At 34.2% G+C, this 21,784-nt stretch overlaps 1 protein-coding gene across 1 annotated transcript in view; it reads left to right on the forward strand.

Annotated features, from left to right (window-relative positions):
- Positions 1 to 19,974, forward strand: part of LOC149790603 (dnaJ homolog subfamily C member 7-like) — a 60,453-nt gene extending 40,479 nt beyond the window's left edge. The window contains exons 9-13 of the mRNA XM_089972705.1: positions 1,466 to 1,557; positions 3,276 to 3,349; positions 6,132 to 6,278; positions 9,680 to 9,832; positions 10,809 to 19,974. Of these exons, the coding sequence (XP_089828831.1) occupies positions 1,466 to 1,557; positions 3,276 to 3,349; positions 6,132 to 6,278; positions 9,680 to 9,832; positions 10,809 to 10,927 (585 nt within the window). The 3' untranslated portion in view covers positions 10,928 to 19,974. The remainder of the gene's footprint in view (positions 1 to 1,465; positions 1,558 to 3,275; positions 3,350 to 6,131; positions 6,279 to 9,679; positions 9,833 to 10,808) is intronic.
- Positions 19,975 to 21,784: the final 1,810 nt, after the last annotated feature.

Here is a 21,784-nt window from a genome sequence, read left to right on the forward strand (position 1 = left end):
TATACTTAGCACAGGACAGGAGCAAAATTAATGCACAGCATATAATGGATATTCAAGCATTTTTGAATCCTATAACATGTGAAGTTCAAATAGTTCCAAATAGTAGTAAAAAAGTAACAAATCTGTTTACAAATATTGTTAAAGAATACAAGGGCTACATGATTTTATATATATATACTTCTAGTGCTGGGCAAAAGCAACTCAATCAGATGCACAAATCAATATTTTGATTTTTTTTCTTTATTTCTTTATTTATTTTTTATTTATTTTTTTTTACCTGAGGGTGGGGTGAAGTCCTAGGGTCAGCAATGAAAAACAGGGATGTTCAGCCAACCAAAAACACATTTTTTTGCCTTATGTGCTGAAAAATGGTGTTAAACGCTAAACAACAACTTTGTCATTAGCAGAAGACATGTATCTAAAATTGTCATTACTACAAAAACACAAAACACAAAATCCTGTCCATTAACTGTTCCTATTTCATACAATGAATTGAGTTTTCCATCAGCAGTTACCCAATTGTGAGGATGTCTAGCACTTTGGGTAAGGATTAAGTCTTAGGCCAAAAGGTTTAAGTCTTTGACTCAACGAATAAAATTGTTTCTACGAATTAATATTAGTCTTACATCACTTATCTGGACCAAACTTTGTGGATGGTATCTGCGAATGAAAGGTACAAATTGTGCTTTATTTATGGATCATGTACAATAAATACAGTTTGTGGATGACTTAAATCATGGGTGGGAAAGAAGTCTCTTGATGGTAAATGGACAAGATCACTGGTTACAAAAAACAAAAACAATCTGTGTATAATAACTTAGTTCAGTGTACCTGGACCAAAGTTTGTGGAGGTCATAAACCGAGGGTATGAATGTAGCCTGTTGATTCAGGGTCAAAACATAAAAATTCTAGGTCATTGTGGCTCCAAGGAAAATCGATCTTGAATAACTTTTATTTAAGGCGCGCTCCTTGCCTAGACTTGTGCTTGCATGGTAATAAAGGGATTGAATAAATGGTCACCTGTACAGCAATTGCATTACAATGAAATTTTTTTTACCTGAATCCAAGCATGTATTACAAACAACTGATTTCAGGTTATGAACCTGGGTCAAGGTCAAGGGTGACTGTGTAATACAAAAACATGGTAATTTGCTTTGGCGGGCTATGGAAGTAGCTTTCATTGATTGTATTCTGGTTGTGGCTCCTTTTATCCTGTAATTATTAACTCTATTTTACCCCACAAAAAATAGCAAAAATAAAAATACAAGAAATGTTTCGATTTCATGGTATCTTGGAGAAACCAAGGTATTGAATTGATTTTATAATGAATCTCCTCAAGAATTTCCAGATGTAAAAAATTATTTGAATTTGTATCATTAGTACTGTGCATTCAAGTTTTAAGTTTACATTTATAGTGATTTCATGGTTTACATGTTTTTCAGGTTCTTGCATACTTTATTTTCAGATAAATAAAATACAGCAGGCAATAGAAGATTGTACAAAGGCAGTTGAATTAGATGACACATATCTCAAAGCATATATGAGGAGGGCAAAATGGTAAGATTTCAATAAATGTAAACATATAATACATAGAACAGAACTGCAAGCGATGTGAACATATATCCACTTTCAGATGAAGCAGAGATACAGATATAAACTAATTAAATATAACGTTTTTACTCACTGGCTAAAAACTAATTTTATTTTAGGGGAATTCAGTGGGATGTTTTCAGAAGAATGCAAAACACAAACCTTACAGGACATTCTTAACCATCAAGACATTAATCATACAGATTTGAATGTACTTGACAACTTAATGATCAGACTAAGACAGGATACATTGTAGAATGCTCTTGACAACCTAATGATCAGACTAAGACAGGATACATTGTAGAATGCTCTTGACAACCTAATGATCAGCTTAAGACAGGATTCATTGTAGAATGCTCTTGACAACCTAATGATCAGACTAAGACAGGATACATTGTAGAATGCTCTTGACAATCTAATGATCAGACTAAGACAGAATACATTGTAGATTGAACTTGACAACTTAATGGTCAGACTAAGACAGGATACATTGTAGATTGAACTTGACAAACTAATGATCAGACTAAGACAGAATACATTGTAGATTGAACTTGACAGCTTAATGGTCAGACTAAGACAGGATACATTGTTGATTGAACTTGACAACCTAATGATCAGACTAAGACAGAATACATTGTAGATTGAACTTGACAACCAAATCATCGGAATAAGACAAGTTATATTGTAGAATGTACTTGACAACTTAATGATCAGACCAAGACAGGAGGCATTGTAGAATGCACTTGACAATGATAGGACTAAGACAGGATACATTGTAGAATGCACTTGACATTGATAGGACTAAGACAGGATACATTGTAGAATGCACTTGATAATGATAGGACTAAGACAGGATACATTGTAGAATGCACTTGACAATGATTAGGCTAAGACAGGATACATTGTAGAATACACTTGACAACTTACTGATCAGACTGAGACAGGATACATTGTAGAATGCACTTGACAATGATTAGACTAAGACAGGATACATTGCAGAATGCACTCGACAACCTAATGATCAGACTATGACAGGATGCATTGTAGAATACACTTGACAACTTATTGATGATACTAAGACAGGATACATTGTAGAATGCACTCGACAAGCTAATGATCAGACTATGACAGGATACATTGTAGAATACACTTGACAATGATTAGACTAAGACAGGATACATTGCAGAATGCACTCGACAAGCTAATGATCAGACTATGACAGGATACATTGTAGAATACACTTGACAACTTATTGATCAGACTAAGACAGGATACATTGTAGAATGCACTTGACAACTTAATGATCAGACTAAGACAGGATACATTGTAGAATGCACTCAACAACTTATGATCAGATTATGACAGGATACATTGTATAATGAACTTGACAACTTAATGACTAGACTAAGGCAGGATACATTGTAGAATGCTTTGAACAACTTCTCTGGGTACATTTAGAATGCATTAAACAGCTTGATCAGACTATGTCAGGGTAGTTTTTAGAATGCATTAAAAAAACAACTTATTGATCAGATTATGTAAGGTACATTTGATTATATGGCTCATTTTGAATGAGTGTTCTTACAGAAGTGCTTATGGGGGGCTTGGGTGGAAAGCAGAAAGTAGATTTCTCATTTTTGCTTCATTGCTTCTTTAATAAACAGTGATGAAACTTTGTGTTTCAGTTATATGGACACAGAGCTATATGAAGAGGCTGTGAGGGATTATGAAAAGATCTGCCAAATAGATAGATCCAGAGGTAAAGTACATACATGCCAACCGTTACGCTTTTGACGTAATCATTGTGCTCTTTTTCACCAAATTACACATCACGCATAAATGTATTCGGATTACGCGTTTTTGGTATATCCCCCTCCAGAAAAATTAATAATTTGTTTTCTCATTTTTATTAACATCCCATTAGTCCCACAGACCGTATTCTAGAAAAGATGGCTTCTGTGTAACTACGACATAAGAGTATGCTTGTCCAAAGACTTGCATGCACCTTCCTAACAGTATTATATTCTATTTATAGCAGTTGCCCTACTTCAAGAAACATGCTGGTTTCTACTTTCAACTTTTGACCTCTGTTTATATTTATAGCTGCTGTATGGCTTAGATAGGAGAGAACAGACTGGTTTTCTAACTTTTAATCTTTGCTCACAGATTCTTTGTTCTAATTCAGAACAGAACCAGTCTTTAGGTATTTGGTGCTAAAAGTTAAGTCAGATTTATTTTAGTTGATGCATGTTAGAGCAAAAATGTTTTTCAAAAATTTCACAGATGGGTTAGGAAAAGACGAAAAACCGATTCAGAGATGAATACATGAATTACACAATACAGTGTTCCATTCTAGGGATCTTTATGCCCCTTGCAGGCTGCGTGGAAAGGATTTTATTATTGGTCGTGGTGGTAAAACAAAGAAACCTTGAATTAGCTCGTTTACTAACTCCAGTACTGAAGTAACTTCTTTTTATACAGCAGAACTAAATTGTGGACACGAATTTTATAAATGCAGATGCGTTATCTACTGAGTTCTTAATAAAACATGGACAACCTCTAGCAGTAGAAGACTACATTGGTCCTTTGTTGAGACGGATGTTTCCTGATTCCAAAATTGCAGAAAATATGCATGTGCAAGACCAAAATCATCTAATATTGTTAAGTGTTCAGCAGAAGATACTTCACTTAAAATTGCAGAAGCTATGAAAATTGGGCTGTTTAGTATTGCAGCAGACAGGAGTAGTGATTATGACAAAAAGTTGTACCCAGTCTGTATAAGAAACTTTGACAACGAAAAGGGCAAAGTCAGAGTGCTCTTCTTTCATTACCAGATTTAACAGTAGGTTCCACTGGAGAAAACATTTTATTTATTTGCTTGATAATACTTTGAATAAACTTAAGCTGGCATATTTGTATGGGATTTTAAGCTGATACTGCATCAGTAATGACTGGAATTCATAAAGGAGTTGCATTCTATATTCTGAAAACCTCCATCATTGTACATATCAGGTTGTCTCTGTCATATGATGCACCATGTTGCAGGAAAAGCTGCTGATAAATTAGAAGAACTCCTGAAGTATCAAGTTGGCACTCCACTCTACCTGACAATGTGCTTCATACGGATAGAGTTGATTTTTTTTCATCTTATTTCCCAGCTAAAAGACCCAATAACTGTAAGATATAAATTTCCTCTTCTTTGTCAGGTTATGAAAGGAATATTGGTTCTTTATCATTCTAATGCTGACTGTAAGAGAGATTGTTCAGTATTGTTCACAAAAATAAAACTGAATTCAGATCAAGGCTCTGTAACCCAGCACTTAGTGCTCTGCTGGTGAGCAAAACATTCAGTCTCAGCTGGGTTTTGAAATGCAATATGAGAGACTGTTGCTTTTTTAAAGCTCAAAGTGCTATATATGACAGTGTTATATACGAAAACTTGAAGCAGTAATTGATGTTAAAATTCCAGAGGGATAAATAAATCATTTTGTACATATGCTCATTGAATTTTTATCATGTTATATGTGGATTACTCTTTTTCTGCGTGAATTACTCTTTTTTTTTTGTTCACTTGGATTACACTTTTTCCTCGCCAGGGGTTGGCATGTATGAAAGTGTCATAACTGTTTCACTGTTTATACACCCATCTAAAGTCAGAGTATATTACATAGGGGTGAAAGTACACTCTGGTGCCACATATTGATGTGCATCATAAACAACCTACTGTATGATACTTTATCGATAAACATATCAGCTTGAAGGTCTTGTCATCTTTAGAAGGATTGTTATTGGTAGGCAGGTGCTGGTTCATATATGCTGACATTGGTCATTTTCCTGTATGAGGATTAAAGACAGACACAGGTTTATCATTGGTCATTTTCCTGTATGCAGATTAAAGACAGACACAGGTTTATCATCTTTAAACTTGTCATTTGCATTCTTAACAAGATAAAACAAATTTACAAACAGACTACTTGCTAGTCATTGGTGATTCTAATTACACTTTTCCAGCTATGCTAGATTGCTTCATTTCATCAGATGCAATTTTTATCTTGGTTATCACTCTTTTATTTAGCATTGCATGAATGCGTTAAAAATGCTTTGTTACCACGTCTTCACTTAAATTTGGAAGGCACTTCAATGCTCTCTTCAAAACAAGAAAGAATGCAGTTCCCTCATGCAAGGAAAATGTTGTCTAGATCAGGTCCTGTTGTGGGAACTGATATGGAGCATGTTATGTAACACTGACCTGTCTGTTAACAGTTTAATTTCTACCAAACAAAATATTCCCCATTATTGTTTTGTGTGTGTGGACAGCAGTTTGATCATGTGTCACTGAAAACAAAGTAGTTACATTGTTTTGTGTGTGTGGACAGTTGGACAGCAGTTTGATCATGTGTCACTGAAAACAAAGTAGTTACATTGTTTTGTGTGGATAGCAGTTTGATGAGGTTTTGGAAATAACAAAGTTAAATTTGCAGACTTTAGTTTCATGATATGCATTTTTATGTTAATATAAATATAAATTATTTCTATTTCAGAAAATAAGAAATTATTACAAGAAGCAAAGTTAGAATTGAAAAAGAGCAAGAGAAAAGATTATTATAAAATATTAGGAATAGCCAAGAATGCCTCAGATGATGAGATCAGAAAAGCATATAGGAAGCGAGCTTTGGTACATCATCCTGGTAAGATAGAGTTTGAATACATCCTGTTAGAGTTATACTTCATTATAATACTGATGACAGTAGGCATACAAGTGCAGGGTCTATTTTAGGATGAGTGATTGCAGATTCATGCCAATTTTTCTATGGCAAAAAATAAACCAAATTCCTGAATATCACACATCGCATCAAGTCATGCTGTGGCAAAACATAAGCCAAATTCATGAGAATCATGCATCACATTTTCAGGTCCTGCTTTTATTTCTTCTTTATAAATTGACCCCTTTTACTGAGATGGAGGGGGTGCTTCTTTACTTTTTCTTGTAAAGTTAAAACCTTGATAAGTTTACATTGATACAAGTGAGGTCACCTCATACTGAGGTATATTGCAGTAATGATTTTGGAGTTTTGGACATTAAGCTGCAAAAATAGTCATTAATGAGTAGACACTTTATGATTGGATCCATTGGCCAGAAACATAGTGGAATAAAATAAGTAATGTTGATTGAAGAAAATTAAACTGGTACAATCAGATCCTTGTTCATACCTGCCCAGGTGTGCAAGAGTTGCATGTTAAACTGAGTGGCGTTAGTGAGAGACTACTTTTTTGTAGGCTTTTCAGTAAACCTTGATTACAACTGTAAATTCTAGTGAAGATATAACAATATTTGTTCAAATTGTATTACCCAATCATAATACCATAGGAGAGTTACTACTACCTCGCAAATCCAGCCCTCCCAGACTAAAAGCTTTCAGCTGAAAAGCTAAAAGTTATCTGTCAACCAAGTTCGAGTGATTTCCCCTTGGGATTGGGCCAAATCCTGTGAATTCATCAATTACTACTTCTGTTCAAGTCAAGCAGCATGCTCTTGTCAAAAGATACCTCGCCAAATACTTTGCCAACTTTCTGGAAATTCTACACTTACAAGTTGGAGGAGACTTCACTTCAAAGAGGAAGTATAATCCATCTATATTTCCAACCGTTCTTTCTTCTTACAGCAAAAGAAGTTCTGCCTCTGCAATTAAATCACTTTGCCATCACTTATAGTATTTACGTACTTGCAAGGGTAGCATATGTGACTTCACAATGGTTCTGGTTATAGTTTTAATTGATATGCACATGCAAGTCTGTAGTGAGCTGTAGCAAATTGAGATGTATCTCCCTCCACCTCTAACCTATTTTCCAAAGGTATTATGACTACATAACATATTTTAAGAAGAAACCAATTTTTTCAGTAAATTGGTTTCTTCGATAATACTTATCCAGTCATAATACACATACACCCTTCCAGCCTTCCCACAGTTACATCCATATAAAGAACATGCCATCTGTTCCAGTTTAACTAACAAATTTATGGCATTTTGTGCAAATCCCATTGTCATGGGGAGATCACTCTATATGTGACCTAGGTGAGCAGATAACTTTTGAGCTTTTTAGCTAACACTTTTGCCTGGGAGGGATGGATTTGTGAGGCAGTAGTAGTTCTCCTAAGGTATTATGATTGAGTAAGTATTATCAAAGAAACCTATTTTACTAGAATTTATGGGTATCATTATTTTATATGGGACCCACCATGATTGATTGAAACAAAAAGTGTATGTGCCACTATTTTCCTATACTGTTTGTGTGCTGTGTGCACAAATATTTAATTTTCCAATAAAGCTATTCCCATTATGTCATTAATTATGTTATGCATGATTCTATTGACTTGTGCTTGTATATTTCTGGTATTATACTGTGTTATATTTGCTAACATAAAATCTTTCCCCCGGACTTTAATTTCCTAGTTCTAGTCCAGAAAATAATTAAGAAAACATGGGAATGAAAGTTGAGTGGGCACTAAAGTTAAATCAGGTTTGGAATGTAAAGTTCTATACCAGTCAACCCAGATATTAAAACATATACAAATATTTGTATGGCTTTCTTCAGTACTTGATAAACATTTATTGCAATAAAAAAAGCATCTTAAGAAAAGGTGCTGACAATAAAAGTGACAGTGGAAAAACTTTCAATTCAGATAGAATTCTCATTTTTATATTTGCCACTTCAAACACAATAAGTACCATCTAGTATTTTCTTTGTCCCTTTAAAATTGTATGTGTCCCAGAGTTTGAAGTACAGTGGACTCCATGCCCCCCTGCCCTTAGCGTATTAGGTGGAGCACTGAAATTTGTAACTTTCATTAATATTAACTTGTCATCGTAACTTGGAAGTGCCCAATCAATGCAGTTAGAAGATCACCTAGATCTGTGAGAGCTTGAACAGAGCCCATATCCCTAAAATCTACTGGCAGTTTATGAGTATTATTCATGGGTAAGAAGAATATGGTTTGAAATAAACTAGTTGTATTAACTCATTATGCAAGATACAGTCTGTACTAATAAGACTGTTCAGTAATAGCATCCAGTATGCATGCAGGGTTAACTTGTTTTATTGTGGCACATGGTAGACAAGCTAGGTAAAGTGTGATGAATTACATTGACAGTAAGGCGTTAAATAGATTAATCTACATCATTTAAGCACTTTCAGAATTGGGTCATACTTGACAGTTTATCTGGTAAATTTTCATCCAACAATGACCTATTGCAAAAAAATGAGAATAATTTTACACTGAAGATGCAAATAAAACAAACTAATGATTTTTGTAGAAAGCATGCATGTGAAATTTTTACTGCAGCAATCAGATCAGTTCCTTATACAACTGGTGGCTTTTATATTCAACCAACACTGCCACCACCACTTCTATTTTACAATTATTTTTGACAGCAAAAAGCTATTTTTAATATTTTCCTGTGAGAAGGCAGCTAAAGTATCAGTATGTGCCTTATGCATGAATAAAGTTCACTAGTACTATCAACAAATTAGTATACTTTCCATCACCCCTCAACCATCTCGATTTTTAGATGTTTACCTCTGTAGCAGACATACATAAATACGTGTGCCAAGTCGGCTGTTCATTTGCAGCCCAAGTTATGCTGTCCTAACTGTGACAGGCAGTCACCAAACAAGCCAACCCATTTTCAAGACTAAGTCAAAGTAAATCTAAGCACATTACAGATTTAGCTTCTGTGTTAATGTATAAATGTTAGGCGTATGATGATTAGGTTCATGCCTTCTATCTTAAAAATTAGGGAGGTGCCAAAATATGAAACTATCCAGTGAGACCTCAGGCACTTACCAAATGACATTTTGTAAGGAGGCATTGTCATTTTTTTATTATATTATGAAATGCATTTTATAATCTGCAGTTGGTGAATTACATGATGACAAACATTTAATTTTTATTACATCATTTTCAGTTCAGTTTTTGTTTCTGACAGGATGTTTTTAAGGGTTTCCATTTCATCAATGATGACAGTGAGATCAAGTGCAAAGCATACCATTCTATTATACTGAACTATTCTTTCTCATGTCTCATTTGTAGATCGTCACTCTCATGATACACAGGACAAACAGAAGGAGGAGGAGGTCAAATTCAAGGAAGTCAGTGAAGCCTACAGTGTGTTGTCTGATAAAAAGAAGCGCATGAGATATGACAATGGACATGATCTAGAGGATCTGGAAGGAGGTGGTTTTGGTGAGTTTGTATTCAGGGATAGGGTTCATCACCTTACCTGGCCATACTGCTTAGTATGCTGATATTATGGTCTTGTGCCTTGGGTGCTTTGATCATCATTTACTATAATTTCACATTCTTTTAAACATGTCCATACTGGTAATTACAGGAAACCGTATCTTGTGGTACATTTGAACATTGTAATTTTTGTAAATCACAAAAACTTGAATGAACAAAAATGTTCCAGAATCATCAGTTTTTGAAAACATAAGGCATAATTTCCCTGTGTACATTATTCATTAGTGACAAAATTTAAATAGCATGAGAAATTTCTTATGTTTTGGCCAGATATTCATAGATGACCAATTTGGGCTTATCTCATTTTCAAATTTGTAATTCTGAAGTGCTGGTCTCCATTACGAAACCAGTCTTAAAACACATACCTCTGTGCTCATCTTCTTTATCCTTTCTCATCCCCAGCATCTGTGCACATAGTGTCTAATCAGGCCAGTTTTATTTGCATATCAAAATTCATCTTAAAGATGATGGTAAGTCTGGGGACACTCTTGATTATTTTTTGAGATGACACTTCATGCCAGTAAAGACGTGGTCAAATTCTCCGACATGTTTGCTACATAATTTGGGGGTTAATTTATGTAAGACTACCCCCCCACCACAGGGGCTATTTATTCAAGACTACCCCATCACAGGGGCTATTGCCAAATTTTAACATTGTTGCCTATCTACAGAACCCCAACAAGTTTCTGTCTTCAACTTTGTGAGAGCTATTCTTGTACAACATATACGCACAGGCAGTGTCACATTATTCTGATCATTTTTCCAAAGTGGCACTGAGATATAATGATGCATCTGTCTGTCTGATTGTCTGACTCTCTAAGAATTAATTATTCTATGTCTTCATTACAAAATGTTGAATAATCGCATATCGAGTGGTAAAAATAGTACAGAACACAGGATATATCTTTACTATTTTCAGATCATATAGATCCTAACCAGATATTCCAGGCATTCTTTGGAGGTGGTGGGCCAGGCTTCTCATTTGGCGGTCCTCCAGGTTTTCCAGGTGGAAATACATTCTCCTTCCAATTCGGATAAAAGTCTGCATAAATTTATTTGGGATTTGTTTAAGCTGATAGAATAGTTAATGACCCCTTTCTTTGAATTTCTTACCTGGCTGTGAATTCATGCAACTTTCAAACACAGTTTGAGAATTTACAGATATCTAAACCTACCAGTTATGATTGTATAGAAACCATAATATTTATAGCTCTGCAACTTTTCTATTATTTTTGCAAAGTTTCAGAGATTTTGCACAAGCTATCTACAATTTCTACAGATTTATTAAAGTTGCAAGACATACTTTAAAAGTTTTATGAATTCGGTGGCTGATAATGAATATGGTGTTAGAATTCATCCCAGGCCAGGTTGAATGGTACCTGCATTTTCTAATCATAACTGTTAGGTCTGATCATATAACATGTAAGTTGCAACAGATTAATAGATTTACCGAACAATTTGCAATTTAGAATTTTTTATTTATATAATTTACACAAAAATTAGTTGTGTGAGATTATTCATGATCTTCATTTCAGATTCTATTAAAATATGACCGCAAGTTTGTAAAAAGCTTTATAACAGAAAGATGAAGTCTCTGAAATGTGAAACAGACTAAGAGTCTCAGTTACAATAACACCAAGCCCCTGAAATGTGAAACAGACTAAGAGTCTCAGTTACAATAACACCAAGCCCCTGAAATGTGAAACTGACCAAGAGTCTCAGTTACAATAAGACCAAGCCCCTGAAATGTGAAACAGACTAAGAGTCTCAGTTACAATAAGACCATGCCACTGAAATGTGAAACAGACCAAGAGTTTCAGTAAGACCATGTCCCATATTTTTGAAACTTTTTGACCATGAAAACTCTAAGCGGCCACAGAATGTTGAGTGTGTCACTTATGAAAAGAAAAGTTAGAGTCAGAGAACTCACAGAACATACGTTAGTGTCTCTCCATAATGGCTGAATTTCATGGACCTAGATTTGCTTCCTGAATCTTATCTAATTTAGGGCAGTTAGCTTGAACTTGTGTTTCATGCTTCAAAAAGTTTCAAAGAATACAGGATCATGTGCTTGCCGTTAACTTAAGACATGCATCTAGTTCTATGGATAATTATTGTCCTCTCTCTTTTTTACTTTATATCCCTGCCTTAGTAGCAATCCTCATTTCTGTCCATCCAGTATGCATAAACACAATGTGTCTCACAATTTATGTGGACCCCAACTGGCCAAGTGGTCTAAGGTGCTTGTCTCTACAGGTGGTACACATCTAACCTGTCCACATTGATTCAGGTCTCTACTAAGTCATCATGGGTATGTGAGAGAACTTTTCAGTAGTTTCTATGGATCAGTGGTTCTTATTGGGTTTTTTCTCCACCAGATATACTGACTACCATGTGTAGATTTTTATGTGATGAAAAATGGCATTTAACCCATAAGAAATAACCCCATTTTTGATGGATTGCTACAGGCTAATCACTTTGCTCTTGCAATTTATTTTATTGCATATTTTATCATGTAGCATTATATGATATTATGAAGTAGTCCCATAGTTTTATATGGATTGCCATGAAACTTTGGTAAATATTTTGGGCCAAAAGCTGTGCAGAGCAACATATCACTTTGCTTCAACAACTTTTGTTTTAGTTATTGCCCTTTGCAAAAATGTAGTATTGTATGACACAATCAATTTAATCATTCTGTCATGTAGTTCAGTGCAGTATAATTTCATTAGCACATCTAGTCCCACAACTTTTGACAGATTGCCATGAAACTTAGTACATAGTAGTCAGCATCTGAAGATGTGCAAATCACTTCACTTGCTTCAGCGTTAGCTCTATTCTGGTAATAATAGGTCCAGTCCATCATCCAGCATAAGTTGTCCCTGTTTCCTACACCTTCAAAAATAAATACTCTGAGGTTTGCCATCAAACTTAACACATTCATTCCAAGGTCTAGCCAGTCCTACATAAAAACAGTGCTTCTTGGACATCCAGTGAGAATATGTAGCAGCCATATTAAAAATGGTGTCACTACTCCTGAACAGATGGTCATAACAACATGGGAGTTTCACTAAGGCAGCTGGGAGCTAGAGTCATAAATAAAAATGGTACTGATTTGTTATCCAATATGGCCACCAATACAACTGTCTTGATAATCTTGTAATGGACAGATAATCACACGAGTATGTGGGTTTCGTCAGAAGACTTCATATGTGTAATTGATCCTAAATGAAAATGGTGCCAGTCCCATCTTTAATATGGTCACCTTGGTGGTCATATTAACATTTTGTATTACGACTCCTTTTCAGTGGATGGTCATAATGACGTAATGTTATCGCCTACAGACTATTTATAATTTCTAGTTCATCCTAAATGAAAATGGTACAGATCTAATATGACCACCATAATGGCCACCCAGAAAATCTTATCACTTTCCACTTGAATGGATGGTAACATGGGCATGGGTTTTTCACAAAACTTATGTTTAACTCGTTTTTTATGAAAACCTAATTGCTATCCACCATGGACATTATGGTGGCCATTTTGAAGTGATATTGGTGAGAGTCAGTTCTGTTGGCGCAGATAGTTCCTTTGGGTCCATAGTGTTTTTATATACTTGTACAGTGGTCCCATTCTTGCATGACCACACGTTTTGCAGTGTAGAGGAGACCTCATAGAAAAGACTGGCCTGTTGATGACATGAAACTGTTTGAAATTCAGTGTTTGGGTGTCGGGCAAGAAAAGGAAAATGAACCTCCTTTTCAGAGGGACCACTTAAGATGGGGATCACTGTACAATGCATTTGATAATAGAAATAACACTTGGTATTGGTAAAAATGATCATAGCTGATATGTAGAATTACCCATGCCATATCTTTCTTTTTTTTAAACCATAGAGCCATTATTCTGGTGGCATGCCATTAAACATAATCTACAAGACAGAATTATCTCCTGTGCCTTCTTTTTACTTTTAAATTAGTACCACATAGCCATAATTGTGGTTACATACCATTAAACAATCTACCACACATAATTCTCAGATAGTATTATATAAAGCAGATTCTGTTTTATAAGATATATATATTTTCCCCTCTTTCTGGAGACTTTTTCAAACCTTGTGTTTTACACTTGCTATAAAATGTTATACACATACTATTCATATCTCAAGTCTCCATGAAAATTTATGGAAATGCGTGTTTCTGTTTTGGCTTGATTTGTGTTTATACAACAACAGATTGTATGTCTCTATCAAACTCAATCCAGGAGTATGGATTTGGGGTTTGGAACGATTGACCTTTAGACACTGCATGTATCATCAAATAGACAATGGGTTGTTGGTCTTGAACACTTTTCTCACAATGTTGTCGTAACTAAGAAAGTTATAGGCAGTTTCATGATAGACTGATAGATGGTATCAGGTTTTTTTTTTTTTTTTCTTAATCCTTTTCAGTCTTTGATCAATAACAATAATCCAGAAATTAAAAATAGATTATTTTTCTAAGTAAATTGGTTTTAGATATTTCACATTTGTAGCTAAAATGGCAGTTGTAGTCTTCATAATACATGGAATGTCATTTTATTTAATCAGGATTAAGAGTTTGCGAATTGTTTATAACCTGTTGCAACCCACTTATTGTCAGTAAGCAAAATATTAACACAAAAGATTTTTGTTATAATTCTGCAGTGGAGAATGTACAGGAGATTACATGAAATACATTTGTCATTTTTCACCTTCCCAAACCCTTTTAGCTTGAATTACGTACATTATATATATATATATATATATATATAATGTCAGACCTGTTGTGGTTTTTACCTGTATATTGTAGCCACCTGTACAGTATGGTTATGATTACTTATTCCATCTTTTCAGATAAATATACATTTATCCATCTCTGGTTTTGTATATTTTTTTGGGTATCATTTTTTATGTAGATTTTATTTATTTTAAAAGTCCATTTTTTGTACTTAAATTCATGGATTTGATTCTGTCAAAGTCAACATTATTTATAGGCATTTCATTTGAATGAATAAACTGTAAATACCTAAAATTAGAAGATAAAAGAACAAAAATATTCCAACAACAGAGGTCAGTCACTTGAATGGTTAAAACAATTCTGATGTCATGATTAATCCTTCACATTTGTTTCATTCATGAGCTCACCCTGAGAGGCATCCATGGCAACAGTTATTGCCAAGCCAGGTCATTATGGAAGCACATCTGTATGTTATCGCCGAGTGGTCTAAAGCGCTCACCATTCTGGATCACTCCCATCTCACCTCTATCTGCGTGGGTTCGAGTCCAAGGCTCGGCTAGCATGGGTATGTGGGAAAGTCTGCCAGTGGCTTCTCCAGGGTCGGTGGTTCTTCCCTGGGTTTTCCAGGGTTCTTCCTCCACCAGTTAAACTGGCCACCATGTATAGCCTATATTGTGCTGAAAATTGGCGTTAAAACCCTAGAACAACAACAACTGTATGTTATCTGTTATATAAACCACTGCACATAAAGTTGCACCATTAGTGCATACCAATGGTCATGCTATTAAGAATTATAAAATTTTCGAGGTCTGCCCCCCATGAGAAAATTTCTGAGTTACTGGACATAAATATATATATATATATATAATTTGTGCATCTAAAGGACCCAATTTTATTGACACCCCATCCATATAAAGGAAAAACCACAGTATAGAGGCCATCGGTTCAGAGATTTCATAACGCAGGAGTTCTATATAAACATCTGGTTACAGGACAATTTCATTCCTCATAGCAGTCATTTAGAAACTTTCTTCATCAGTTGTTGCAATTATTATGCATCCATTAAAATACATGATTTGGTTCATCACATTTCACAGAACATAGTTCATTATTTTAGACAGCTCATGTTTTATTCGAGACTAAGGAGTACTGAGAATGTTTTACATAATAAACTTTATTATAATTAGTCAGTATTAGATAGCAGTTTAGTAGAGTTCGCTCACAATGCCTTTTATTGGGCTTTTTCATTAAAAACATGCCTTCGTGACCACCTCTATATTACGAAAAATATATTTTAGTAATCATGGTACAATCATGTCAAAATCAAGATCTAATTATGACAAGTATATCTGATAGATACATAAATACAAGGTCATGCTCTTTTGATTTTTGATTCGCCAATCAAATTACAGCCATTATATTTCAAAAAGTAATGAGACCATCATTTTTGTAATATAATTACTAAATATAATTCACTCTAGCATGAAATGCAGCACTTTATCTGATTGGTTAATTAAAATAAGTTGACTGAAAATTTCTGACATCAGCAAAAGATTACTTTTATCTTACCTGTCAGATGTCTTTTATACTGGTGATCTTGGTTTGAATCAGATTGTAGCTATAGCCAAATAATTGTACTTTCATCCTTCATTTCAAACAATATACAGAAATAGTATCATTCAGAGTGGTCCAACATCTCCATAGGCCTCTCATTAGTAGGCCATACATATATATGTTATAGTATAAAATAAAATTACCTGCCAGCCAAATGTGTCCCATGGGCCTTCAGTTAGACCACTCTGGTTTAATTGTTACCTATGTCCACTTAATAGTTTCAAATAGGCTTCACCTGTTAAGTTTTGAATTTGTTTTATAAGTAAAGTAAAGTTGCAACTTGTTATCTAGTACATTGAAAGCAAAGGTTTAAGTTGTCAGTTAGTAAACTGAAAGTAAATTAGTAAGTTGTCAGTTAGTAAACTGAAAGTAAATTAGTTGTCAGTTAGTAATATTTTTTATCAGCTGATCAACTGTGAGAAAAACAATTTTTGTAAAGAAACCTGTACATAATCCATATATTTTGTACTGCACGTGTTTGTGTGAGTGTGTAGTAAGGAAATGTGTGAATAGACCTGGTTGGATCCAATTTTGAATTTTTTTTTAATCTTGTGAAAATGATATGAGGTGATTACCTTTAGAGTTTAAATGGATGAAGGTAATTTGTAATACAAGGGAGATCATTTTTATGAAAGTCACAAAGTTATTTTAGTGTATGCATTTTGCATGAACAAACTGGTCATTTGAAATGTCTAAATCTGAAAGATTTACGACTTCAAATCTCAGTTCTATTCACATGCAGTCTAATTAAAATCAAGCTCTCTGTATCATTAAGTAGATCTCTGACAGATCTGGTATAAAATCAGGTCCAATTGACCTTTTGATTCACAAATCAAATTAAACCTTTCATAAAGTATAGGGGCCCCAAGTGGCCGAGTGGTCTAAAGCGCTCTCCATTACAGATCACTGCCATCTCACCTCTGTCTGCGTGGGTTCGAGTCTTGGATTCGACCAATGTGGGTATGTGAGAAAGGTTGCCAGTAGCTTCTCGTGGGTCAGTGGTTCTTCCCGGGGTTTTCCTGGGTTCTTCCTCCACCATTAATACTGGCCGCCATACATATCCTATCGTGTGCTGAAAAATGGCGTTAAACCCCACAACAACAACAACAACATCATAAAGTATAAAGCATCATTCAGAACATGTTTCTAATAACTTTTTCCAACATAAAATGCAATGCCTTAGCACTTGGACTACTAAAAAGAGATGAGCAAGGATTTACTAAGGTTGTCTGAACATGAACGTATGTCTGTATGATTGACTTATTGATAAGTAGATCTAATGCATGTTGTCAATAATTTATGCTGTATAATCATTTGTATTTAACTGAAAGTTTTGCTTTTAATTAAGTATGCAAAACCCTCTTGTTTGTATCACTATTTAATTGAATGAAAATGTGCATATGCCATTATTCTTATAAATTTTTCTTACCTTTCTGATGTAATAAAACTTGAAATATTCATGTAAGGGTCAGTTACGTACATATCGTGACTACACACAGGTGAGGCAACAAGAATATTTGTCAGGCTGAGTATGTGACTGGGCCAAATATACATTAACACTTTAGCCAGCAAATAAGATTGTCCCACAATCACTACCCTGTTGTAGTACACTGAATTGAGTCAAATAAAATAATTAAGTCACAACAAAAATCATTCAGTATATTTGCATGTAACTAATTGGCATCTGAGTGTATTGAAATATAACAATGTCTTTGCTGATTCTTTGTGTTTCTGTGAATTATTTGATTGTGTTATTGTGTTGTTCTTGAATACGACTGAGACGAATACAGTGGTAGATAGTGAAATTTACATGCATGTAAGTTAGCGTGTGTATGTATGAGTATGACAGTAGTATGTCAGTGATAATTATCACGTGGTAGATGTGAGATTACAGTAACGTAGAACTCTGTGATTTTATATTCTGTTCTTTTCTGATATTTGTAATAACATTGGAACATTCATTGAAGGCAGAGAAAGGATTAAACCGTTTGTAGTTTTTTTATAACTCTACAGCTGGAAATTCATAGTCCTTGACGAAACAAAATGATGAGAAATTTTTTAGATTTTTGGAAATCAAATGATCCTCAGATATAAATCAGGATGGTATTTTAATCCTTAAAACCTACATAATATGTGGAATAATGATTCCATATATGCACGCAAATTGTTCCACCTGTTCTGTTTATCCTTTTGTCACAGACAAATGACTTTTGAAAAAATAACTTGTTCTGCAGAATCATCTCTTGTCTGTGGAATCCTTAAACTACCCAAAACCTGGAAAAAACACTAGTAATATTCAAAACCTGGAAAAAATACTAGTAATATTCAAACCTGGAAAAAACACTAGCAATATTCAAAACATGGAAAAAACACTAGTAATATTCCATCTCTGCCACGGCTTTAAGAGATACTCTTGTACAAGTCTTTTGATGTTAACAAAGTTTTCCTTGATTTTGGACCTTTGGTTTCTTTTCTTTGTCTCCATTTCTTCAGTACTAAATTTAAGTATTATCAATCCAAGAAGTAGCTCTAATCAGCCTGTTCTCTTGAGTGCAGGTGTCAATATATGGTGCAGCTGATAACTAACGTTGAAACCAACTCACATTTAATAATGACTATGGGAGATTAGTTGACATGCTACCTGTAAATCTAAGAAAAATATGTGCATTAGTTGTACTTTTTCGTATTTACAAACTTTCACTAGCTGGACCAAGAATTTGACTTCTCCCAAAGTCAGGCTATAGACGTATTCACTTGTCCAATCACTTGTTTGTAGCATTGGACCAAAGTCAGGCTATAGAAATATTCACTTGTCCAGTCACTTGTTTGTAGCATTGGACAATGGCAATATGAATACTATTTTTTTTAAATCTCACTTGGAGGGAGAAATTATTAGTAAAACTGTGGTCTAGTCTTGGTAGCCATTCTGTTCTGTACCAAGGTTACATACTGTTTAATCCAAGGGCATTTTATTCTAATTAACAGATGCTACATTTATTTGTAATTCATGAAAATTGTGAAACTTATTTATTACTTTGTCTTGCAACATTTAGATCTGATTTTATCCAACGCTGATAGTGTTACATGTTATGTGATGCATGGTAGGCATGACACAGAAATGGATGTTTTCTTTCCATTGAAAGAAGAAAAAGATTTCACTTTGGGATTCTTCTGTCTTTATAGAATTTGGAAAAATAGTTTGGAATATCATGTTTTACTCCATGTTGGTAAAACCTAGTGATACGTATTACCTCTCTGAAGTTATATTACTTACATTGTTGTTAAATATTACACATGGAATTTAGATCTCTTTTTTCATGGATTTGATTCCATCAGTTAACAATAAAGCAAGTTATCGGAACATGCAGAACATATGCATAGCATTCATTAATTGAAATAGTACAAGACATGATTACAATAGGAATAAGAATCCCTAGTACCCATTAATTGGATTATTAGTACAAGACATGTTTACAGTAAGAATAATAATCCCTAACACCCATTAATTGCATTTAAAACATACTTAGAATAAGCATATTACACCTGCTGTTTTCTATTCACGTTTCTCCTTGGATAAATTTTTTGAATTCTTACAGAGTGCTATTATTGTATTGTGCTAATTGTAATAGGCAGCCGTAATTGATCTTAGATTTTGTTTTTAATCTTGAAGTGTAAGAGAAGAAAAATGTTATGTCAATAAAAAATTAATATTTACTTCCTTGGTCTGACTCTTTACTCAGTACTTTGAGACTCTCACAAAACTTGTCATTTTGATTCCATTGATGAATTGGCAGTCAAGAACAGTTACAGAATCTTAAGGTATTGTTCAATGGGCACAGACTCTGGAGGTAGTGTTCAGTGGACACAGAATTATGATATAGTGTTTAGTGGACACAGACTCTTGAGGTGGTGTTTAGTTTATACAGAATCTTGAGGTAGTGTTTAGTAGAAACAGAATCTTGAGGTAGTGTTGAGTGGATACAAAACTCAGTATGCTTGCCTAATGATCTTCAAGTATTTCACATCATGAGGTTGAGATTCCATATAGCACAAAACTGCACTTCCATTATACTTCTCAATGATATTTCATATGAAGGCATTCCCATGTGCTATCCTCAGTATGACATACAATACCTGTAGCATAATTCAAATATGAACCCAAAATATTTGATTAGAAGAGTTTAAAATCAAATCCACTGGTAACACCTACAATATAGGGCAACCTTTGTGCAGATATATAATGATATCCATAATTTTACTGTGATGCCATAACTGGCAAAAAACACTCTTTAAGTCATTCGAGTAGATAATTGTTTTGATATCCTCAAGGCTTTAAGTTTAATAGTGAAAACATCCTTCTAGCTTGCTATTTTTGTTGTAGGACTTAATATTTATTGCTAATGTTTAAATTTATTCCCAAGATTATAACAGATTAATTGACAAAAGTTCCATGATTAGGACTTGGTGAATTTTATTGCAACCTAAAGGGTTAGACCAAAGGAACTGAAACATTTTCAGCTACTGAAACTGAATTCTAGCCTGGTATTGTCTCTTTGTTATGGATGAGCACTGAGGATGATTGTGATCCACTGTTACATAAAATGCTTTTATTGCATGCATACTTTTCACTGCAGTAGTCAAGGAGGTAGAATTGGCTTATTGCAATTTCTTTATGTAAGGGCTACTTCTAGGCAAAAAATTTAATCGCTTCATCAGATTTGGTTCTCATTCAAAAGTGCATGTGAATTTTATGAACAAAAGACATTAGCATTTTTTAATTAGAAATCCTCTGTGTTTTACAACCGTTTGCAAGAAAGGGGGCTGATGATACAGATGTTTGGAGTGACTGGCCTCTGGAAATGATAACTTTTTGAAAACTAATTACAAAGAGAATAATCCGTGGCTTTAGTTTCTGAAATACCTCAGTGAAATTGTCTGTTATTACCTTGTTTTAAATAACACCTTTAAAAACAATCTGAAATGTTAATAGAAATGCTGTTGTATTGATAAGGTGTTTAAAATAGTTTTAAATTATTTAGCATGGATCATATGACAAAACTTTGATCATCAATTACCAATAATATTTTAGTTTTCATACATTAGTGTTTCAAGATTCCAACCAAATCTTTATTGGTGGTAACTGTCATTACAACTGATTAAGAAAATGATACATTTTTTTATAATAATTATACAAGGAAAAGGCTTATGTGTTACTGATCACCAAATACACTTGGTGGTTTCAGTGAAAAAGATTTACCTATTTAAGAAATAGACCAAATTTTGTTAACTGGTGGTAACTTCGTACTAGAAATTGCTTTTTAATCTGTAATAGAAGGTGAACTACAAATATGTTGAAACAGAGTTCAGAAATGGCAGAAACAAACAGCAGGGCTCTCAACATAGTTTCAGTATGAGTCCTGACTCTTCACTCATGGAACTCGGGAGACCCCAGCCTGTTTCATGGGATTCCCTCAGTAAAGAGAATGTTAAGTTTAAACATTATACTTGTAAATTTATAATTTTT

The sequence above is a fragment of the Sinohyriopsis cumingii genome, chromosome 10 (genome assembly GCF_028554795.1).
Source record: "Sinohyriopsis cumingii isolate HCF-2022 chromosome 10, ASM2855479v2, whole genome shotgun sequence".
NCBI classification, from domain to species: domain Eukaryota; kingdom Metazoa; phylum Mollusca; class Bivalvia; order Unionida; family Unionidae; genus Sinohyriopsis; species Sinohyriopsis cumingii.